The following is a 19,839-nucleotide window of genomic DNA, read 5'->3' on the forward strand; positions in this document are numbered from 1 at the left end:
CAATTCACAGTGTGAAAAGAAGAGGTGCCCTCCATGCTGCCTCTTCTCAGGTAAGATCTGAGAAAGGCTAGCCCTTGCACCCTGTGTAATAACCAAAGTTCATCACAACAGGCTGGATGATGCCTCTTAAAGGTAATCCACAGCAGAACTAAAGACAAAGCAACCTATGCAGAATAGCAGCAGCCTGTCTTCTTTGGATTGCATAGTGCAGCGTATGTGAATTATCATTTCTGGTTAACTTCCCACTTTCCCCTACAGTGCATTAATTAGCAGTGCATTTTTATGCCTGTAATCTCCCAAGCAAATGGATAGGATTTGCTCTCAGTGGCCCAGTATGCTACAACAGCCTGTATGATCCCTTCATCGCTAACTAAGGCTAACAACTCACTGACAGTCTTATCCTATGAGCCTTAGTGACATGAAGCTGTAGTTTCAGAGGTGAAATTGTCTACAGACTATAAAGATAGTGACAGTACTTACTATTTAGGAATTCAATGGCAAGGCTACGTGCATAAAAGTATTTTGTAAGTAACTTACATGTTATAGTATCTCTATATAGAAATGACAGGATAAAATTTTCAAGACAATGAATTAGTTATAGATACTAATGAGTTTGAAGGATCATTTGAAAATGTTCATTCAGAACAGAGATTAACTTTTTTAAAAAAGAAAATCTTTGCTTTTTAAACACAGGACATGGATCTGCAATTGCAACAGAAGTCCACGACGGCACCAGAACTCATGCAGTTCAGCTCCCCTAAGAGCCTGATGTCTTTCAACTCGTGCCAGGGACAGATTTGACTGCATTGGCTGTGGAATTCAGTATTTATTAAGAGAGATAGAGAGAGAGACAACTATGTGATCACTTAAGTTACACATGAAAACAACAAAGCAATCAGCCAACCCAACACACAGGTTTTGTAAATGCTGCATTTCTAAAGCCACCCTATTTATGTACCTTCAGTGATCCAACTGAGGATCCCATACTCAATAAACATATACTTTGAAGGAGAGTGGGATTTTCATATGTGACTAGATAGCAAATATTAAAACATATTTAAAGAATTTCAGTGTTCATAGTATCCTATTTTAATTTTTAGAGATCTTGCTTGAATGTCGGTATTAACAACCAACTACATTTTGAAGTATTAATTGAATTATCAAAATCATTAGGAAAAAAAACTAAAAAAGCAGTCTGTAGAAAAACAAACAACAACAACAAAAAAAAACCAACATGGCATGGATTTCATGTTTTCTGTTGCATATAAAAACTCTAGACCAGCTTTTAGGTCTGGTTTAGAGAGCCCTTGTCCTCTTGTCTACATCATCTTCATCCAGAGGTAGATGTCATAGATGTCATAAAGAAAGGGGCTGGGGAACGTGGCATGGCATATACTGTTGGCTGTAGGGTTAATGGCATCCCTGCATCATCTGCTATCAACATTTCTGATCCTAATTCTTGGGAGAGGACAGTCACCTAGATGACTCAGCTGCTGTTACAGCCCTGGGGAGTTCTAAGCCATCTCTGCACACAAACTGAGACTTCATCTAAATATGCTTCTTCAAAGCCAAACATCAATACGCATAAGAAAATGAAAAATGGGGCTATGTCAAACATTGTGAGGACATAACTTACTCTTCAAAGACACAGAAACGTGTTTGGTTATTGAGATACAATGCGAATATGTGCCAAAACCTGAAAATTTAGCAGTGGCAAATATGGAATTGTTCTGCTCCCAGGTTATACAATAGATTTTGCCTCCCCCCCTCCAAGAGAAAACAAAAATATTTTCATATTTTTTCTTACTCTATAGGATAATACAGTTTCAAAGCTTTAACTTTGCATTTTTCACACCTTTACACACTTGTGAATTTATGTGTTCAAATACAAATTCTTACCTAGAATTTTCTTTATAAAAATATTAATAATTCTTTGTGTAAATGCTAACCACAAATACAATAAAAATATTCCATGAGATAGTAATTATTATTATTATATATAATGTAATATATTTTATGGTTTTAATTAAAAAATATTAACGCAAAACAGCCAGTGTTCTCTAATTACTTAAACATTTAAGTAATTTAAGCCAATTACTTGGCTTTTTAAATCAGCAAAGCAGCATAACACAGCTATGGGTTGCATATGAGCCTGCTCCATCATTCCTCATTGCCATGTTGTTTAAAAGGTTGGTCACACCACAAGTGGAAGCTCTGGGGTTGAGGTCACGTGTCTTTGGTGTCACAGTGTCCTGTTGGTCAATCCTTTATGCTTCTGTCTCCTGGCATATGGTCAAAATGAGGCATCAGCATAAGATGCCTTCATGCACTGATGTCCCATAACACCCTTAACTAATATTGACCTATAATCAGATATTGAAACGTCTCAGTTACTTGAATTGTACCACCCCATTATCATTCATAGGACTGCTGTACGCAGATCAGCTGCAAGAGGAAGGCAGCAAGATTTACCCCATTTTGTTAAATTCGAAATAAACTCACACATGCAAAGAGAGGAATGTTGGTTCATACCATTTCACTAGGAGTTCTGGAATTGACCTTCCTGTCCCACAGCCTACCTTAGCCAAACGTTCTCAGGAAAAGTCAGAAGCCAAGCTCCCTTTGAAAAACTCAGCCATCAGTATGTACACTTAGACATCTGTATGCCTACCTTCAATTAAAATGTGTGCGCTTCCACAACTACTATGTATGCTACCTAGTGCAAATGAATTCTGTCCTTAACACTTAAATTCCCCAGTTTCTGTCATCTGGAGAGCACGTATGGGAGTTGAAGCTGATCACTGTGAAGCTTGATGCTATGGGATTTGTTACACGCTAGGGAGCATCTGTTGATTAAAATCCTTGTGATTTACCAGACACTTGGGAAGAGCATTGCCTATTGGGGCCAATGACTTGTGGACTGTTTGGTGTGAACATCCAGAGAAGATGCAGCAGCGGTTCAGAGGCACAGAACTGCCTGTGTGTAAGAACACATTGCAGACCTTACAGCAGATAATTTTAAACTCAGATGGGTGGAGAATACTCTTCCTCCTATTAACTACACTGATTTCATGATTGGTGCATCGCCATAAAAATGGGAGGAGAAAAAAAAAAAAAAAAAACAACAACAAACTTTTACGATCCTATGCAAAAGTCATGTACTCAAGTACCATTTCTCAAATTGAACTCTTTCCCATGGAAGACACCCCTGTCTTTTTCAAATGCTTGTGTTTATTTGGTTGGCAAGGTGCCCATCACTGTTACTGCTACAATGAATGCTATTTAAATCCACTTCTTCAATACACGTAAATAAACATACCCTTCACCTGATGTATGCCCTCTAAGGCAACTGACCAAATTTCAGCTCATCAATTTAATATGAAGTCAATTTAATTCTGCTTGACCAAAAATCAGTGCCTATTGTTCCAAAACATGCAATCATCTCACAGTGTATTGCAATTGCTGGTGAAGTGGCTTAGTGTTATCAATAAGAGCCCACTCTGATGAGGACAAGAGGACTGCCAGAATCCCTTATGAAAAATAAAAAAAGCTATTTTGCACACAACCTTCAGAAATGGTTTCCAACACAAGAGAGCAGGGGCTGCTGTGCAGATGGGCTGTCATAATCAAATCCTTAGAAACAGATGAGAAATAAGCATATTATTCTTGATTTACTATCACTTCATTTATGATTTCCAATTAATACAGATCCACACAGACATGCCAAAGAGATACTAAAGGCCTGATTGTTTTTTCCTTGAATTAGGATATCACATACTCAAAGTCCTTTTGAAGCCTTTCTGCTTCTGCCAACTCTTGCAATTTTTATTGCAAGCCTTGCAGTACTTGATGTTTTGCTTAACATTTTAGCTCCTGGAGTTATAGAACATACGAATCTCCTTTATTTTCATTTTTTAAAAGAAGTTTATCACCTTCATGATTGAATAGAAAAGCTTGCAAATGAGCCTTTTAAAAAGCATCAAAAATAAAAGTGGAAAAGAAGAAAGAACTGTATTATTTAGTTGAATAACTTTATAAAGGGAATGAATGATGTTCTTAGAACAAATTCATGATTCCTAAGCCCCTATGTATACTTAAAACTCAACAAAAGTTAGCAATACAGTCTATAACTTCACAGGAGTCCTACTGTTGCAACATTAAGGTTGGGGATTTCTTTTCTTGCACATAAAGGAATGCCAAATTTTGGGAACATCTTCTAAAAAACTAAATTATGTATCTAACTACACTTTTAAAGAGGTCAAAGAAGATAAATATTAGGAATCTACAGGCTACTTTGCTGCAGGAAGGAGGTGAGCAGTCTTCTCCAGCATAGGTGGAGTGAAGAAGTTCTCTTGTAATTCTCAGCTCATGCTCCAGTCACCATGGGTTCTCCCAAGCGTCAATGGCAAAGTGAGGAGCAAAGTAAAGAAAACCTCTTGTCAACCACCCACCACATACTGTTTGTGCACCAGTTGCTCAACCGAGGCAAACTGAGCAGCCCAATCTTTAAAATGCTTGCTCCAAAGACTCTACTATAAGCTATACAATGGTCACAGAGGAGAGCTGGAGCTCAGGGTCTGCTATCTGAAGATCCTGGATCAAAAACCATGTAGTAAACTACCCCACCCCTCATGATGGCTGCAAATCTGCATGCAGTTCATTAACACTGAAAGCACCGCACTAACCTCGTTGTTCCTCCCACCTACTAATTCCACAACCACCACCCTTTTTTTTTTCTTCCTCCTTACCTGATAACTTTTGTTTATTCTGTAAGCTATTTGAGTCAGGGGCTGTCACTTCATATGTGTTTATTTAGTGCCTTGCACAAAGGCTGACAGCTGTAGATGCCGTTATAATCAAGGAGAAAGGAGGGTGGGATTTTCAAGGCACTGAGGAAAATGAGTCATTCACCTACCATTGACATTCAATAGGCTTTGAGTACCTTTCTCCACTTTGAAAATCTACAGTTACAAGTATAATAATTAAGATGTCTGTCATCACCAAAACATCCATTGTTAAAATATGACACAGCCTCCAATAGGGAAAACCTTCGTTTAGAGAATAGTCACTGACAAAAAGAAATTTGTTTCAGAAGCGCTAAGACCTCATTTGTTGAAAATCATGCGCAACAGTATTCAACATACATTCTGGTAAGTATCATGTCTATCTTGTATCATATATTGCATTAGTTAGGTATCTGTTGAGAAGCACACACTCCATCAATTTAAGCGCTAATACTGTAGGTTCTTTAAAATAACATTTCCTATAAATAGAGATTTAAATGGTCTTCTTTAAGTATTATAATCTTTAATTGAATTCAATACCTCTGCAAATGAAGCAAACAATTTCTGACTGATTAGATCATTTGCCTCTATTCTATTTCAGACATGCACTGGTTTGCAATAATGTAATTTTTTTTTTTTCATTAGCAATTGCTTTTCAGCTGTGTATTTTCTTCAGTAACCTAATTAATGCTAGAAAGGTACCTTTCCGTCTTGTGCATTACATTATGTCAATGTAGTTGACACTCCTGCAGAGGTTATGTGTAAATAAAGTCAGAAAAAAGTGTAAATGACAAAAATAAAAGGGATGCAGAAAGTAAAAGTAGATTTTCCTTGAGAGGAGGAGTGCCCTCATCTCCAAGCGAAATAAAGATATAAATTGACTATTCAGTACCCTGCGGGACAAACCCGTGGGAGTCCTATGAATCACTAGCACAAAAATTATTACACGCAAGTAGAACAAGAAAACAGGTATTAATGAACAGAAGATATCTCATCCGCAATTTGATTTAGTAGCTTTCTAGGTCTGAGTTTGCTGCACGAATAACATAGCAAACTTCAGGCAAATTTTAGCTTTGATTTTGGGATATTATCAGTCTCTTAAAATCAAATCACAGGCCTGATTGCAAACTATGTTCCAGAGCAGTCCTTGGCTAATTAACTATTATAATTGTAATGACAATACAGATCCTACCAGGCAGGATGTTTAGACATAACTGAAGTAAACCACTGTGGATTATTAATGGCAAGAAAGGCTCAGGTATAGACTCAGGATACCATGTGTTTTGACAGCATTAACACCGAACACTTTCCTTGTAAAGGTTTTCAAAGGTTTCAGGTTCTTAAATACAGAAATATTCCCACCAAGTTGCTTCAAATGGACTGCAGCAAGAGCTTATACCAGCAAGGCGAGGGAGACCAACCTAAACCTTCACCCTGAGAATGTGCTTTGGCAAGATGCTATGGATGTCCAGATGCTCCTGGAGCCTGCCTGAGACTTATGATGATCAGGCATAATAAGCACGTGCTCGCAGCATTGCTCTGTAACCAGCTCAGCCAGGAGGGGTTGAAGGAATGGCACAATAGCACTGAGGTCAATGCTCCAGAGGCAGCGAGTAAAAAACTTATATGGATGGATGTTCTGATAAAGTTGATAAGGGCCACACCTTATTTCAGGCATCTGGAAACAAATCTTTGGAAGATATTTTTGCCTAGTAATCTATTTCCCTTCTTCACACACACACACACACAAAAAAAAGAAAAAAGAAAAAAATATGGCTTGCTAGAGTTGCTCATTTAGGATACTTTTTCCCCCAAAATATGCAATTGGAATACCTCAAAAAGAAAAATCTCTGTAGTGGGGAATATTTCTGGGAACTGACATCAACTGATACAGCAACTATACCAGTAAACTCCCATCACCCACTGATTATGCAAGGTCCAAACTGAGAATGGTCCCTGCGACACTCTTACTCCCAAATTGTGCCTCAGAGTTACCCGAGAGAGTGGCAGAGGCCAAAAGCATGCTGGGAATTGTTAGAACAGTTTAATTTTATAAAAGTAAAATTAGCTTAATTTTATCTTAGGAGCATTAATTTAGACCAAATTTTTCCACTCTGTAAGGATGTGCTGCTCATTTAGATACTTGATCTCCCCCTCTGAAATTTGGTGGTCTTGCATCTCACTGAGATCAGACTAGATGGATAATGAAATAGGAGATGCTGTTTAAAACACAATTAATGGTGAAGAAAATTTATTGCTTATTTAATAAAACACTGCAGCTTACTGCAATAGCCATTAAAAGAACTGCAGCCTACAGAAAAGCTTTGCAATGAATGGCCTTTTCTAGAGGCAGCTGGTTCCTTCTATCTCTAGTTTGGTCTTAGTTGTGTCCTGTTTGTCCGCCTCCTTTTTTTTTTTTTTTTTTTTTTTTTTTAAGATTCTCATACAAAAGGAGAGATTAATAAACAAGGAAAATGCATAAAACTGGGTTCACTTGAAAATACAAATCAATAAGATTTTTAAATGCTCGCTTTTAACTTAAATGTTTTGCCTCTTTTTACAAAATACCTTTTTTATTTATTATTACATCACTATAGTTGTCAATCCGTAGTATAAATTGTACAAAAATACCACAGACAAAAAAAGCTGACCTGTCAAGTTTGATGTCCTGATCAAATTCAGCGTGTTGAGGTTTTACACAGAAAACAGGCAACTTGACCTCAAACTCCCAGTCTAACCAGCATGTTCTCCTCCATTTTTGAGGAAATTAACTTCGTTCATCACATCACGATCCCATTCCTCCCTACAGCTTGTGTCACTTTCTTTGCTCTTTGATCTACTTCTGAATCTTGGAGTGGAGCTGTCAAGGTTTAACGGCACAGTGGGTGCACAAACAAGCATGTGAACCAAGTGAATATATGAAAAGCTTTCGGCAGTGTACTTTTTTTTTTTATATAATACATTTCAAGCACACATCAGAATAAATATTAAAAAAAAAAAATTAAGAATCTTCTCTACCAGAGAAATGTCATGGTAAGTTTTAGTTTTTTAAAGTACAAAATCTGAATGCTGTTATTCAGGCTAGCCACAAGATGAAGGTACTTAATTCAACTCACCTGCTCCCCCCCCACCCCCCCCTTTTTAAGAAAATAAAATTCCCCCAAATACAGAGATCCTGACAAAACCTGACAAAAGCTACTAAACATATCACTAAATTCATGAGATGTAAATAATCTCAATAAACAGTAAACAACAGACTCTGACTTGGAGCCTGAATCTCCCAGGGTGCAGGGTGTTCTTAATTCCCTTTGCAGCCACTGTCTCTTCTGAGGAATTCTGCCTGAGAAGATTCTAAATCTTTTAACATGCTGGAAAGTGCTAATTCTCCCTTTCCAGCCTCCATCATCTTTTTGCCTTCTCACCATCTTCCTGTTCTCTCCCCAAATGAGGTCTTACTTCTCCACCTCATAGATAAACACACCATTTCATTATGTCTTAATTCCAGAAATCCTGCACTTCCACACTGAAAATAATCAATGTTAGCTATCACAGGAAGAAATAGAATTAAAAAAAAATGCACCATTCTGAAGATGGATGGCAGGGCAATAAAAGTCATTACAAGAAAAATCTCAACTGGAAAGTTTGCCTAATTTAGACAAACTGCGATATCCTTACATTCCTTCTAAATGCTGACCAACATCACATCTGTGAGCCATGTGTGTTACAGAACTTTTATCTGTAACTTATACATTTCTTCAACAGGAATAATTTCATCTGTAGTGTGAATGCAATATAGGAAGCCACACTCAAAGATGAGAAAACTTTTGGAAAAGGTGAGGAAGCTGACTAACCTGACCAATAGGCTCTTTTGTTGGGGCCTTTCCTCTTCTAGCGGTGCTTGTGGCCAAAGTGGTGGTTGTTTCCATGACTGATGTTGACATCTCAGACTGCATTGCTGTGGCTGTAGACTCAGTTGTCATAGAGGAAGGCACTTCACCAACAAGTCTCACATTTCCTTCTATAATGATGTTGGCATCATTTTCTGCTGCCATATTCAGAACTTTCAAGCCATTGTAGTAAAGACCAGAGAGCTGGCCTTGGAAAGGATGGCCACGTTCCTTGCCTCCAATTTTTATAGTTGCTTGGCTATTGAAGATTGTGAGCTGACGCCCTGTAAAGATAATATTATATACATGCAAAAATGTTGACTGTGAACACCATACTCTACAAGAATGATAACAGATTTTCATGGAGTGGATAATGACAGCAATAAACTATAAGAAAAGATTTGACTCATAATTCATTGCTTTTTAATGAGGTGTCCATGAAATGCATAAATTTTGAGAGCATTTGCATTTTCTAAATTTGCCACATTTCTAGTGTGTGGTTGCTTTTTTTTTTGTGTGTGTGTGTGTGTTTTTGTTTGTTTTTGCTAAAAGGCCAATCAAATATATTTGTATATGCTTTTAGTACTATGATACCCCTCTCCCTTTTACCTGAACACAGTGTTAAGCTTTTTGGTGTGTGTCAAGAATGCCAGGTTCCAATTTCCTTATTTTTTCTTCAAAGACTTTTCTTTCAAAGATCTTTCCATGTAATACACTGTTGGGCCTATAACTTTAAGTATGTACATGTGAGTTTATGTATGTATAGACATATACAAATATGTATATACACACAGAGTTTATATATATGCAAACATGTCACTAGGTTAAGAGAATTTTAAGGAATGTTATGCAGTAATCTGTCATATCTATGTAGCAGTGAATAAAATATTTACTTTTTTAATTAAATGTTTCCTTTTTGTATTTAAATGTTTATTTTCCTTCAACATACACACTGAAAAGAAACACATGGTTCACACTGAGTATCTCAGAGGCAGATTCAAAAATAGATGTCTGATTGGCTTTCAGCAAGGCTATCAATTAAAATAAAAGATTTTAGATGTAAAAGCGGCTTCAGAAATGATACACATACCGATGGAGAAATCATGGCACATTTCCATTCAACAGAGAAATCCTCAGCAACAGTACCACTCTTAGTAAATAGAAGTCACTTTAGCAGATTGGTTTCTGCTCACATAAAGCATGCACACAACTTTAAGTTCTGTTTTAATTAGTGTTTGTTCCAAAATCCCCTTAGAAGGTTGCAAACGTTAAAGGGACTTCATTTTGATTGGCAATTCATCTTGCCCACTATTTAAGATTCCTACACTTTAAACAAATTTTTTTTTTTCAGGACCATAATGAAGATATCATAACTACATATATTTTTAGTTAATAATTTAGATGCTGGAGCATGTAATATAATCTATGAATGATTTATAATTTTTTGTTAAAGTTTGCTGTGAGTACCTTCATAGATTGAGTTAGTGGATTATATTTAACAGTCCCTTTAACCTTAAGTTATCAGGGTAAGATTATTAAACAGCTGGTACTTCTAGAAATGTAGAGAAATTATTATACAAGGTATGCAAATATTACTCTATATTTTACTATTTTAAATTTGTTTTTAATTTAGTTTTACTGAAATTTATTTTTTATGTTTATTAGTGTTACAATGAAGTACTACTTGGTTATGTTCAAATTATTTTTTTATTTGAAGTTTTAATCAATGTTTTTACCTTTGTCGAGTAGCCATTCATCAACTACTCGACCAAGTCGATATGGAATTCGCTGTCTAGCAATCGCCAGGCGCTCGTTATCATTGTTTCCTTTAAAGTTTAAAGAGACATTTCATTGGTTAAAATCTGTAAGGTCAAAGGTTAAAAGTTAATACTTAAAGCTTGAGCTATACAGTTGCCACATGATTTTTTGAAATTTGGAATTTTAAAAAGTGCTACCTGGAACATTTCATGGTTCAGACTTTTCATTCATTCATTTATTTTATTTTAGCAAACAAAATTATTCCTATGTTAATTGAAAATTAGAAATCTGCATTTGAGCTAGGTTATTAAACTTATGTTATAGACAGACCCAAAAAACAAATTTAAACATCATAGAATGGCTTTACAAAAAAATGATCATTGACCTCAGGGTTTTGTCTTTTTTGATGTTTCTTATTAACTAGTTAAACACGTTCAGGTGAAACAGGTTTAAGTTTTCCAAAGACATCCAACCTCTCACTCCAGGTTAGTCATTTAAAGAAGAAGAACACAAGTCTTAATCACCATTTAAGGCACACTTCTGCTGTCTAGAAATAGACCTGCCATAAAATATGTCCTAGTCAGAAAAACACATTCTTATTTGCTTCACTTAAACAAATTCCAGAGATCCAAATATACAGTACAGAACAGACTAGGGTATTCACCATTTGTACATTCTCATAGGACATGTTGACCATGTCTTGAAGGAACACCAAGGCTTTGACAAAAGTGACTTGCTGAAAGGTAACCTTGTTCTGAAATGTAGAAACACTTAACAATTTAGCAAGAGGCCATCTTTAGTGGGGTTTCATAAATTAAGGACTATTCAGAACTCTGCAATGCAAAACAGAAACTTGTCATATTTGCAAACTGTATCTATTCTCAGTCTGTTCAGAGGTCCTTGATTGCTTAAAATAAAACAGTGACATAAAATTAGGTTGATACAGTCATGAATATATCAGACAGTGAGGAATAATTAGCAAATCACTTTAAATGTTTATTTTTAATTATATGTATTGTGTGTGATTTAATGACATAGCTATTATTCCTCAGAAAACCATCCATTACTGTCTTCTATTTGAATTTTCTCTTAGGAGATGGTAAACCTCAATATTTCCTTCATTGTACAGGTTTTTGGTGGTGGTAGTATTTTAGACCAACAATATGTTTTGCTTCCATTATATTGGTTCATATTAGATTTAAAATAAATAAATAAATAAAAAGCACTCGAGAGATACAAGAAAAGCAGTCAAAAGCAGTTATTTCTAATTCAGGCCCCAATCCAAAGTCAATCTTGCTTCAATGTGCAAACTATCTTTAAACTGTCTTTGACTTTCACCAGCAATGAACCAAGTCTTGTATCTGCAGTGGAAATGGTAAGTACAGGGTGCAGTAGCCCATTGTAGTGTAGAAATACATTTACTAAGCTAGCAGGATCTTACTGCTAGTTATCAAAACAAAGTATTATCCAAATTCAGGAAATCAATTGTCTAGTTTGTCAGACAATTATCCCCTCTACCAGCAACACAGGGTTGCAGGGAAGAATCAATTCTGTAGCTCACAGAAAACGCAAAAGCAACAGCTTCTGTACCAAAAAACATCATGGTTTTGTGCAGATACTTATTTTGCAATGCCATGAGCTGCTGCTTACCATGTTTCCCTCATTTGGTTTAGCATGTATGTAGTTCACTATGGCAGAAGCTGATCTTTTGAGAGGATGTCGTTCTCCTATCCACCTTCCAATGTACTATATGAATTCTATATGCATGTCAATATTAAACAGTGCATGGGTGTATATATTAAAGTATATACATACATATCTTTCCATATGCACATTTTGTTCTATTCTCAAGTTTCAAAAACATTCTCTGCAAAATAATATTTTACTGAAAATTTCCATTTTCTACTATTTCAGGAAAATGAAAATTTAAAATATAAGGTTTTAGAAAAAGACTCATGGTATAAGAATACAGAATGTCTTATGATTTTTTCTTTTTTCCTGTTATGATCTTTGAAATTGCTGCTCTTCATCTTGGGCCTGAAACTAGCTCCTTCAGTCATGACAAACTTTCTGTTACTGAATGCAAATTTCAGAAGTACAGGAAAAATGTGAGAAATGTCATATAATCACCATGGGACCAAAGATAAGTAGATGCAATCCTCCACATTTCTTATCAGTGAGTTAACAACTGATATCTCCTGACAGACGGTTATTTTTAAGACTTAAACTTAGCTTTTTATTAAAGTATTTATGCAGTTTTTATTGAGGTATTATCAGTTAATTCAAAGAATAAGTGAGAATGTCCTATTTCCAAAAGGCTTCCTTACCTTAAAACAAAAGAATCATGAACTTTTGTTGCTGTTGGGTATCCTTGTTTTGTTATCCGTGTTTAAACAAAAGGAGGGGAGATTCTCCTACGTTATTTATAAGAAAAGGCTAAATAACTGTTCAGAAAAGGTTTTGCTGCATAAAGGATCTATTAAATCAATGGAAAGAATTCTCATGGATGTCGATAATCACTAAGTCATGAGATTCACAGATCACTCAGTATCATTTACTGGGTGCAATTCATGAACTAATGCTCCCTAGACTGCAGAAGCCCCATACAATCGTGTCAAACTGAAGAAGTGCTTGCAACTGCATACACCAGGAAGGCGTTAAATGCTATGCTGTTACAAGCAGTCAGTGTACATTAGTTGCACCTGGTGGATGGACAGTCTGTAGTCACCACTCTAGATCACTACCACTATGGCATCTCTACTGTAATTTCATTACTAACACTGGATTTATCCAAGACAAAGTTTATTGCTCCTTTCACTTTCAGTACTTGGCAGCTGCTCCAGGACATCTCTATGGTGATCGTGGAAACTCCTCTGTAAATTAGCAGTATAAATTTAGTCCTGGCCAGCTTATACATTTCTCTGAATTATTTCATTAAAAACTCCACGTGGTACATACGTTTTTGAGAATATTGAACCCTAGTATAATGTGATTCTATCTATATTATGCTTTATACTAACTGCAGCAGTCTTGTACCACTGAGAGCAAAATAGAAATGAAAAGTAAGGAAATAACCATTTGATTTGTAAAGGTCACACAAAAAAATAATTGCTGATTACATTAGCCTATCTCTCATCAGAGAGAAAAGTGCATAGTCAAATGCATCTCAGTTTTACACTACTACATTAGCTTAAGTTCTTCTAGTAGATAATATAAATGGAAAGGCTAGGAGGAAATGGTGTGGAACTTTCCAGCTTTAGTTTCAAGGAGAACACACAGGTTTACTAATGAGGAAACTAGTAGGTGCATAGGTATCTTAACAAGCACATTCAAAGAATTACATAGCACTGAAAATATTGAAAACAACATTAAAAACAACAAAAATCCTAGTATCACACTGAAAATACAAATACATATTTTCAATAACTGATTCTTCCCAAATAGTTGCTTTGAATTCAGCAAAACTATGTGCATTTACTTCATCTGGTAATCTTATCCCTAGTAGGGAAAACAAAAATACTACATATTGTTTCTCTCAGGAGTATTCAGTGAACATTTTTCATGATTCCTTTATTTATACTTGTTTTTACCAATAGGGTGAACCACAAGGAACTTCTTCAATAAAAATACTTCCAAGAAGGTTAATAAATATTTTCATTACCCTAAATAAAACTGCACCTTTGAGATTTTATTTCTGTAATCCTTTTGAAAGATTGTTTTGTCAGGCATGCTTTTCAACAGTAATTCACAAGAAACGAATGATATGCCTAAACTTTAATTGTAGACAGATATATGACTACCCAGCATGACACTTCCTGGCTAGATGGCCAAAATTTCTGTAATTAAAAAAGCTGGGTGAAAATGTTTCGCTCATGATGTGCACCATGTCATTGTCTAACCTGACTGAACTCTGAATGGAATCATTCTTCTATCATACAGACAATATTTTGTCACAACGAAGTATTAATTCTGTATGAACAGAAAGACTTCAAGGGAATAACAGTAATTTCAAAGAATCAAGGTAAGCGGAGAGGAGCAGCAAAGGTCAAATCTTTGAGTCAGAGCAAAATCTTGTGGTAAGATTGAGAAGCAGTCCCAAAAAACTTAATCACACCTTTATATCTATAGGTCATCAGGGACAAACCAACTACGTGAACTTCACTAATATGTATTTTATCCCTCCTGATTTATTATATTGTCAGTACTGGAGTGTAATTCTATTTTGTCCTCAGAAATAAAGGTGTCAGTTATTGATGTGAAATAGCAGCATCCTTGAAAGAGAATAAGAAGGTTGAAAATTGAGAGTCTGTGAAGAACAACCTGAAGTCTAGAGAATATTTTCTTTGAAACAAACCCTTCAACAGAATACAAACTCACTTTGTTAGTCTCAGTGATCTCCTAGGAAAATAAATAACAAACTGAAGTAACTGAGGTCTATCTCCATTTATGAACAACCTCCTCTCCCTAGTTTTGCTCATCGTGATCTTGGCAGTGCTACTTCTGAATCAGAACTTCCCTGACATCTGCAGGAGGAAGGCAGAGACCCATATCATTCCTCCTGATATGGTTAAGGATGAAACCTGACTAAAGTGTCAGCTGCACAGCATGGGATGAAACAACTGTGGCTCTAGGGTATTGAGGCAAGCTGTCCCCATACTGTATCACATGGCCAGGCGACAAAATGAAAGCCCAATCTCATTAATGGCCCATAGTAAAGTCCTCCTAAATCATATATTACTATTACCATGCTTACAGTTGTATGTACAAAGATATATTAATGTTGAAATACACTGAAAATACAAAGACCGTGGTCTAAAATTTGTACAACATAGAATCGTAAAATCATAGAATCGTTACAGTTGGAAAAGACCTTCAAGATCATCTGGTCTAACCATCCCCCTACTACCCCCATCAATACTACCCACTAAACCATGTCCCTAAGTACAATCTCCAACCTTTCCTTAAAGAGTGGGACAGTGACTCTACCAGCTCCCTGGACAACCTGTTCCAATGCCTGACTGCTCTTTCTTAGAAGAAATTTCTCCTAATTTCCAACCTGAACCTCCCCTGGTGCAACATGAGGACATTCCCTCTAGTCCTGTCACTAGTTACCTGCGAGAAGAGGCTGACCCCCAGCTCCCCACAGCTTCCTTTCAGGTACTTGTAGAGAGCAATAAGGTCTCCCCTGAGCCTCCTCTTCTCCAGACTAAACAATCCCAGTTCCCTCAGCTGCTTCTCACAGGACTTGTGTTCCAGACCCTTCACCAGCTTCGTTGCCTTTCTCTGGACACACTCCAGGGCCTCAATGTCCTTCTTGTAGTGAGGGGCCCAAAACTCAAGCTCCACAGCCTCAAATCAATTGTATAAAGGCACCTGGGGAGGTGAGGGGGGTAGGGAGGGGGCTTGCCTGTGATGCCAAACAGGGACCTGTTTCCATTTCTCTCCATCTCTTAGGTCCCCTCCCTCTGACTGGCAGCAAGAGGGCCAGGGGGTCCACAACTATTTGGGGTGTATTGCCCTGGGTCCTTACTTGCAGTGAATCTCTCACGATTCTGCATGTGCAACTTTTCTCTTACCAGCAAAGGAAGGAGTGATATCTGAAGTGCTATCAATTTTAAGTACAAATATCTGCAGGACTTGCACATGATATTGTCATTCTGGTGTTCACGCCGGCCCCATGTATTGGCCACATGTGGATGCTTACAGTGTTGTCACAGTACAAACATAAATTGATGTTAACAGTGCAACAGATTTGGACTAAGGAGTTCTGAGTACCCAGGCATTCTCTAAAGCTATATTAAGATTGAAATTTAAATACTGTCTTTAACCATCATCTAAAGAACTCAGTGGCTACATTGCTTTATTTGACCAAAGACCCATTAGAAAGGTCACTCAGGCTAGATCTCCTCACTCATGTACACTGCAGCACCTGAGTATGTTCTCAAACTTTCAAGCCACACTAAGAAGGCACGTGGGCATAACCTTCCTTCACCTGTCATTGTGGACCTCTAGAAAGTTTTGCTCCTAACAAATTTAGTTCCTAAGTATTCTGCAGCACATCTCATCCTGTGGTCCTGCCTGTTGCCTTTGTAAATAGCCTTACTATTACAAAAAAGGCATCCTATCATTGGCAGCCATCAGTAAGCTTGCCTTTATGCCTGCAAACATAATATTACCTTTTCTATCACAACACCCTGGGTCCAGGATATACAGGCATAAAACTGGGTTGGATATGGCAGAAGACAAGGGGTCCAGGTCAACCCCAGAAAATCATTGGCTTGTAGGACACACTGACACTGTTCCTAGTGTCATATTTTTGCTGAATGCCTACAAACTTGACTAGCAAGTATTTGGTCTAGGAACAAGAAAGTTCTGGATGGACCACATAAAACTGCCTATCTTTTGTCTGCTGATAAATTACACCAGAACTACCCATTACAACAAGAATGAGAAGTTAGGAGATATGGAGGAGTATGCAGTGGTCAGTCTGGAACACCATTATATGTAGAGCTACATATCCAAAAGGCTGATTTGGGCGTCATCCAGTGTTCAAAGGAAAGGTAGACACACAATTCTAGGATGCTTGTTTTTTCCTGTTGCGTATCCTGAACAAAGCTTACAGTCTGCTTGGTGAGATGATTAAAGTGCAAAGAAACTCTAAAATTAGAGAAAGAATTTGTAGCAAATAAGTAAGGCTGTAACTCTACACTACTTTACCTTATTACAGAAGAGTGAACCTGTAAAAAAAGAAACTGCCATGTGCTTTGACTTAAGCAAACTTGAATGTGTCAAATCTGCCAAGTTCATAGTAAATGGCCATAATATATATGACCTTTTTCTCCCTAGAGGGAATCCCAAATTTCTCATAATGCATATTAAGCATCCCAAAAGATACAGACTGACTGACAGCAGTCTTAGTCTACTGCATTAGTCTACTGCAAAATGAAAGCATGCATCGGTAGCTTATAACACAATCAAATACAAAGCTACAACCTAGGTTCCCTTGAAGAAGAACCCAATTACTACATTTATTGAAAGACGTATGTGTAAATTGATGCCCATTCCACTGATATTACAAACTGTACTGAAACATCTTATGCTCACGTGCAAGTTCCTTGCTTCATGCTTGCATATTAAACAAACTAATCTTAAACCGTATTTTTTCAACTTTCTGCAGGATAAAGCTGAGAACTCTCATTAACCTCTCAAGGAGATGTGAACATTTGCTTCAAATCAACCACCTTCCGTTCTGTTTTGTTTATGATTATTTTTTAGGGGATTAATTAGTAATTAAACTAAGAGTGTACTCTTCCTGATTCTCACTTCCTTACTATAATGCAATTGGTCTTGGTTTGTTCAGTGCTGGATTGCTTACTTTGAGATTGGTGTATTATATCAAAAGCAAGCAAGAGAAGATGAAAAGCAACAAGAAGGAGATAAGAAAACACAGGACTTTTCTGATAAATTAAAGGTCATATTTTGTTATCGGGCATTTTAAAAAAGATCTTTTGTGCTGCCTGTGAAGCATTAAGGGGCTAATATGTATGGCTGCTGCTAAAATAGAGAAGAAAATTGATAGGAATCATTAAAGAGGAAGATTAAAGAATAAAAAATGAATTGTTGTAAGTACAGTACCATGTCCCACATCACTCCAAGAGTGACATTCTGCAGGTCTCCAAGGTAAAAGGACTCTTGACTGTTTAGAAACAGTCATAATGTCACAGCATTTAAGGTTGCTTTTCCAATAGAACTTTAACCAGAAGTTGACTGTAAGCAGTTTCTTGTTCAATAGTTTTTCAACAGCGGGAAAATGGAGAATTTTTCAACCCCACTGTATCTAAAATTAGCTAGATCAGAGATAGCAACTACTGAATATGTTCTTCTGACTTTTGCCCAGGTAGCAATCTGGATGATCTTCATTTCATGCTAGCAAAGAACTACTATATAGAATGTCTCTTGACAGAAACAGTACATTATATAAATGAACAATGGCAAATGGGAAACACCATGCTCAGCTCTTATTTAAATTTCTATCGGTCTCTAATCCCATGAGTATCTAGTATTCAGGTAGAAGCCATAAATAAGAAAGGTCTTATTAACTACGCACAAACTTCCTAATTAAGTTCATCCACACTGCAAGTGCTGAGGACAGAAAAGGACACACTGTGCAATTACTCATATCATTGCATTTTATTGTAGCTGGTGAAAGGCTTTGGGAAACTATGTTTTTCATATATTATTTCTGGACCATTTGCGACATTAAAAATTATTTGAAACAACGTAAAACAAACAAACAACAAAAAACATCTCCAGGGATTAAATTTTGCTCTTGCTTATGCAATAATCAATGTAATATAAGAGAAAATAGTTTGGATTTCAGTTGTGTTCACCAAAGCCACTGCAATTGAGCTGCTCTAACAGACTGTGTGGAAGCAATGTGGGGCATAGTGAGAATAATTTCACACTCATTACATGACCAGAGACACAATAAACATAAGAAATCCAAAGCAATCAGCATCAACCCTCATCAACAGCAGACAAACTTGACTGCAACTGTAAAACTTAAAAATGTTGATTTCATGTTCTTTCACGCAGCTTGATAACACCAGAGTTCACCACCACTGTGCCCCAATGTCCTGAACCATACAGGTGTTTTGTCACATTAACTGCATCTGCTGAAGCTGTGTCAGCTCATTCTCCTAGGCATATGAATGATTACATGCAAGCCAATAGAAAGAACAAAACTGAGGTCATTATTTGGAAAAGCTTTGCCAAGCAGAAGAAACCAAATGCACCATACAGATAGAAAATGGCATTTAAGAGAGAAGAATCTGTTCTGTGTCAGCAGTGCAGCTAAAAAGTAGCCCTTGGCCAAAGCAAGCTCCAGACTTTCAGTTCTGTCTAAAAGTGGCATTTCAATTTGTTTATTTATGCCTTGCAGACATTATACTATAAAAGAATAATCTATTTCAAATTGAAAGGTTTAAGGTTTAAACTTGTACACAGAGCTTTTTTTTTTTTTTTTTTAAACGCTTTTGGCAAGGTATAGAAACAGAAACTAAATAATAGGAACAGACGCTCACTGAGATAAAAGAAAAGGAGTGTTTTAGGATTGCAGAACTATAATGAGCAGTCCACCACACAATATCATAGTGGCCGTGGGTAGACTTCCAGTAGTGATTTAGTTCTATCTGTTAAAAAGTGAAATAATCTGATTCCCCAATTATATACATACATAAGCCTCATTAATATTTTCCACTCAAATTTATCTATGATATGTAGCATGTCACCGTAACTTTTATGAAACACAGCTGTTTTTTGGTAAAATTGCAAAGAGTTTCCAATTAGCAAAATATTTTCCCCTTGTGATTATTCTTAGCCTTTTTTTTTTTTTTTTTGGTTTAGTCTGA

The 19,839-nt window shown here is 36.7% G+C and overlaps 1 protein-coding gene across 34 annotated transcripts in view; it reads right to left on the reverse strand.

The window, feature by feature from the left end:
- NRXN1 (neurexin 1) overlaps window positions 1-19,839 on the reverse strand; it is a 725,995-nt gene that overhangs the window by 83,302 nt on the left and 622,854 nt on the right. For 22 of the 34 annotated variants that reach the window (XM_083831654.1, XM_083831643.1, XM_083831639.1 and 19 more), the window contains 2 exons: window positions 10,408-10,497; window positions 8,636-8,955 (listed from right to left, as the gene is read on the reverse strand). In XM_083831654.1, the coding sequence (XP_083687780.1) occupies window positions 8,636-8,955; window positions 10,408-10,497 (410 nt within the window). The remainder of the gene's footprint in view (window positions 1-8,635; window positions 8,956-10,407; window positions 10,498-19,839) is intronic. The other 12 variants (XM_083831651.1, XM_083831648.1, XM_083831647.1 and 9 more) reach the window with 1 other exon arrangement.

Source organism: Anser anser, assembly GCF_964211835.1.
Source record: "Anser anser genome assembly, chromosome: 3".
In the NCBI taxonomy this organism is placed as follows: Eukaryota; Metazoa; Chordata; class Aves; order Anseriformes; family Anatidae; genus Anser; species Anser anser.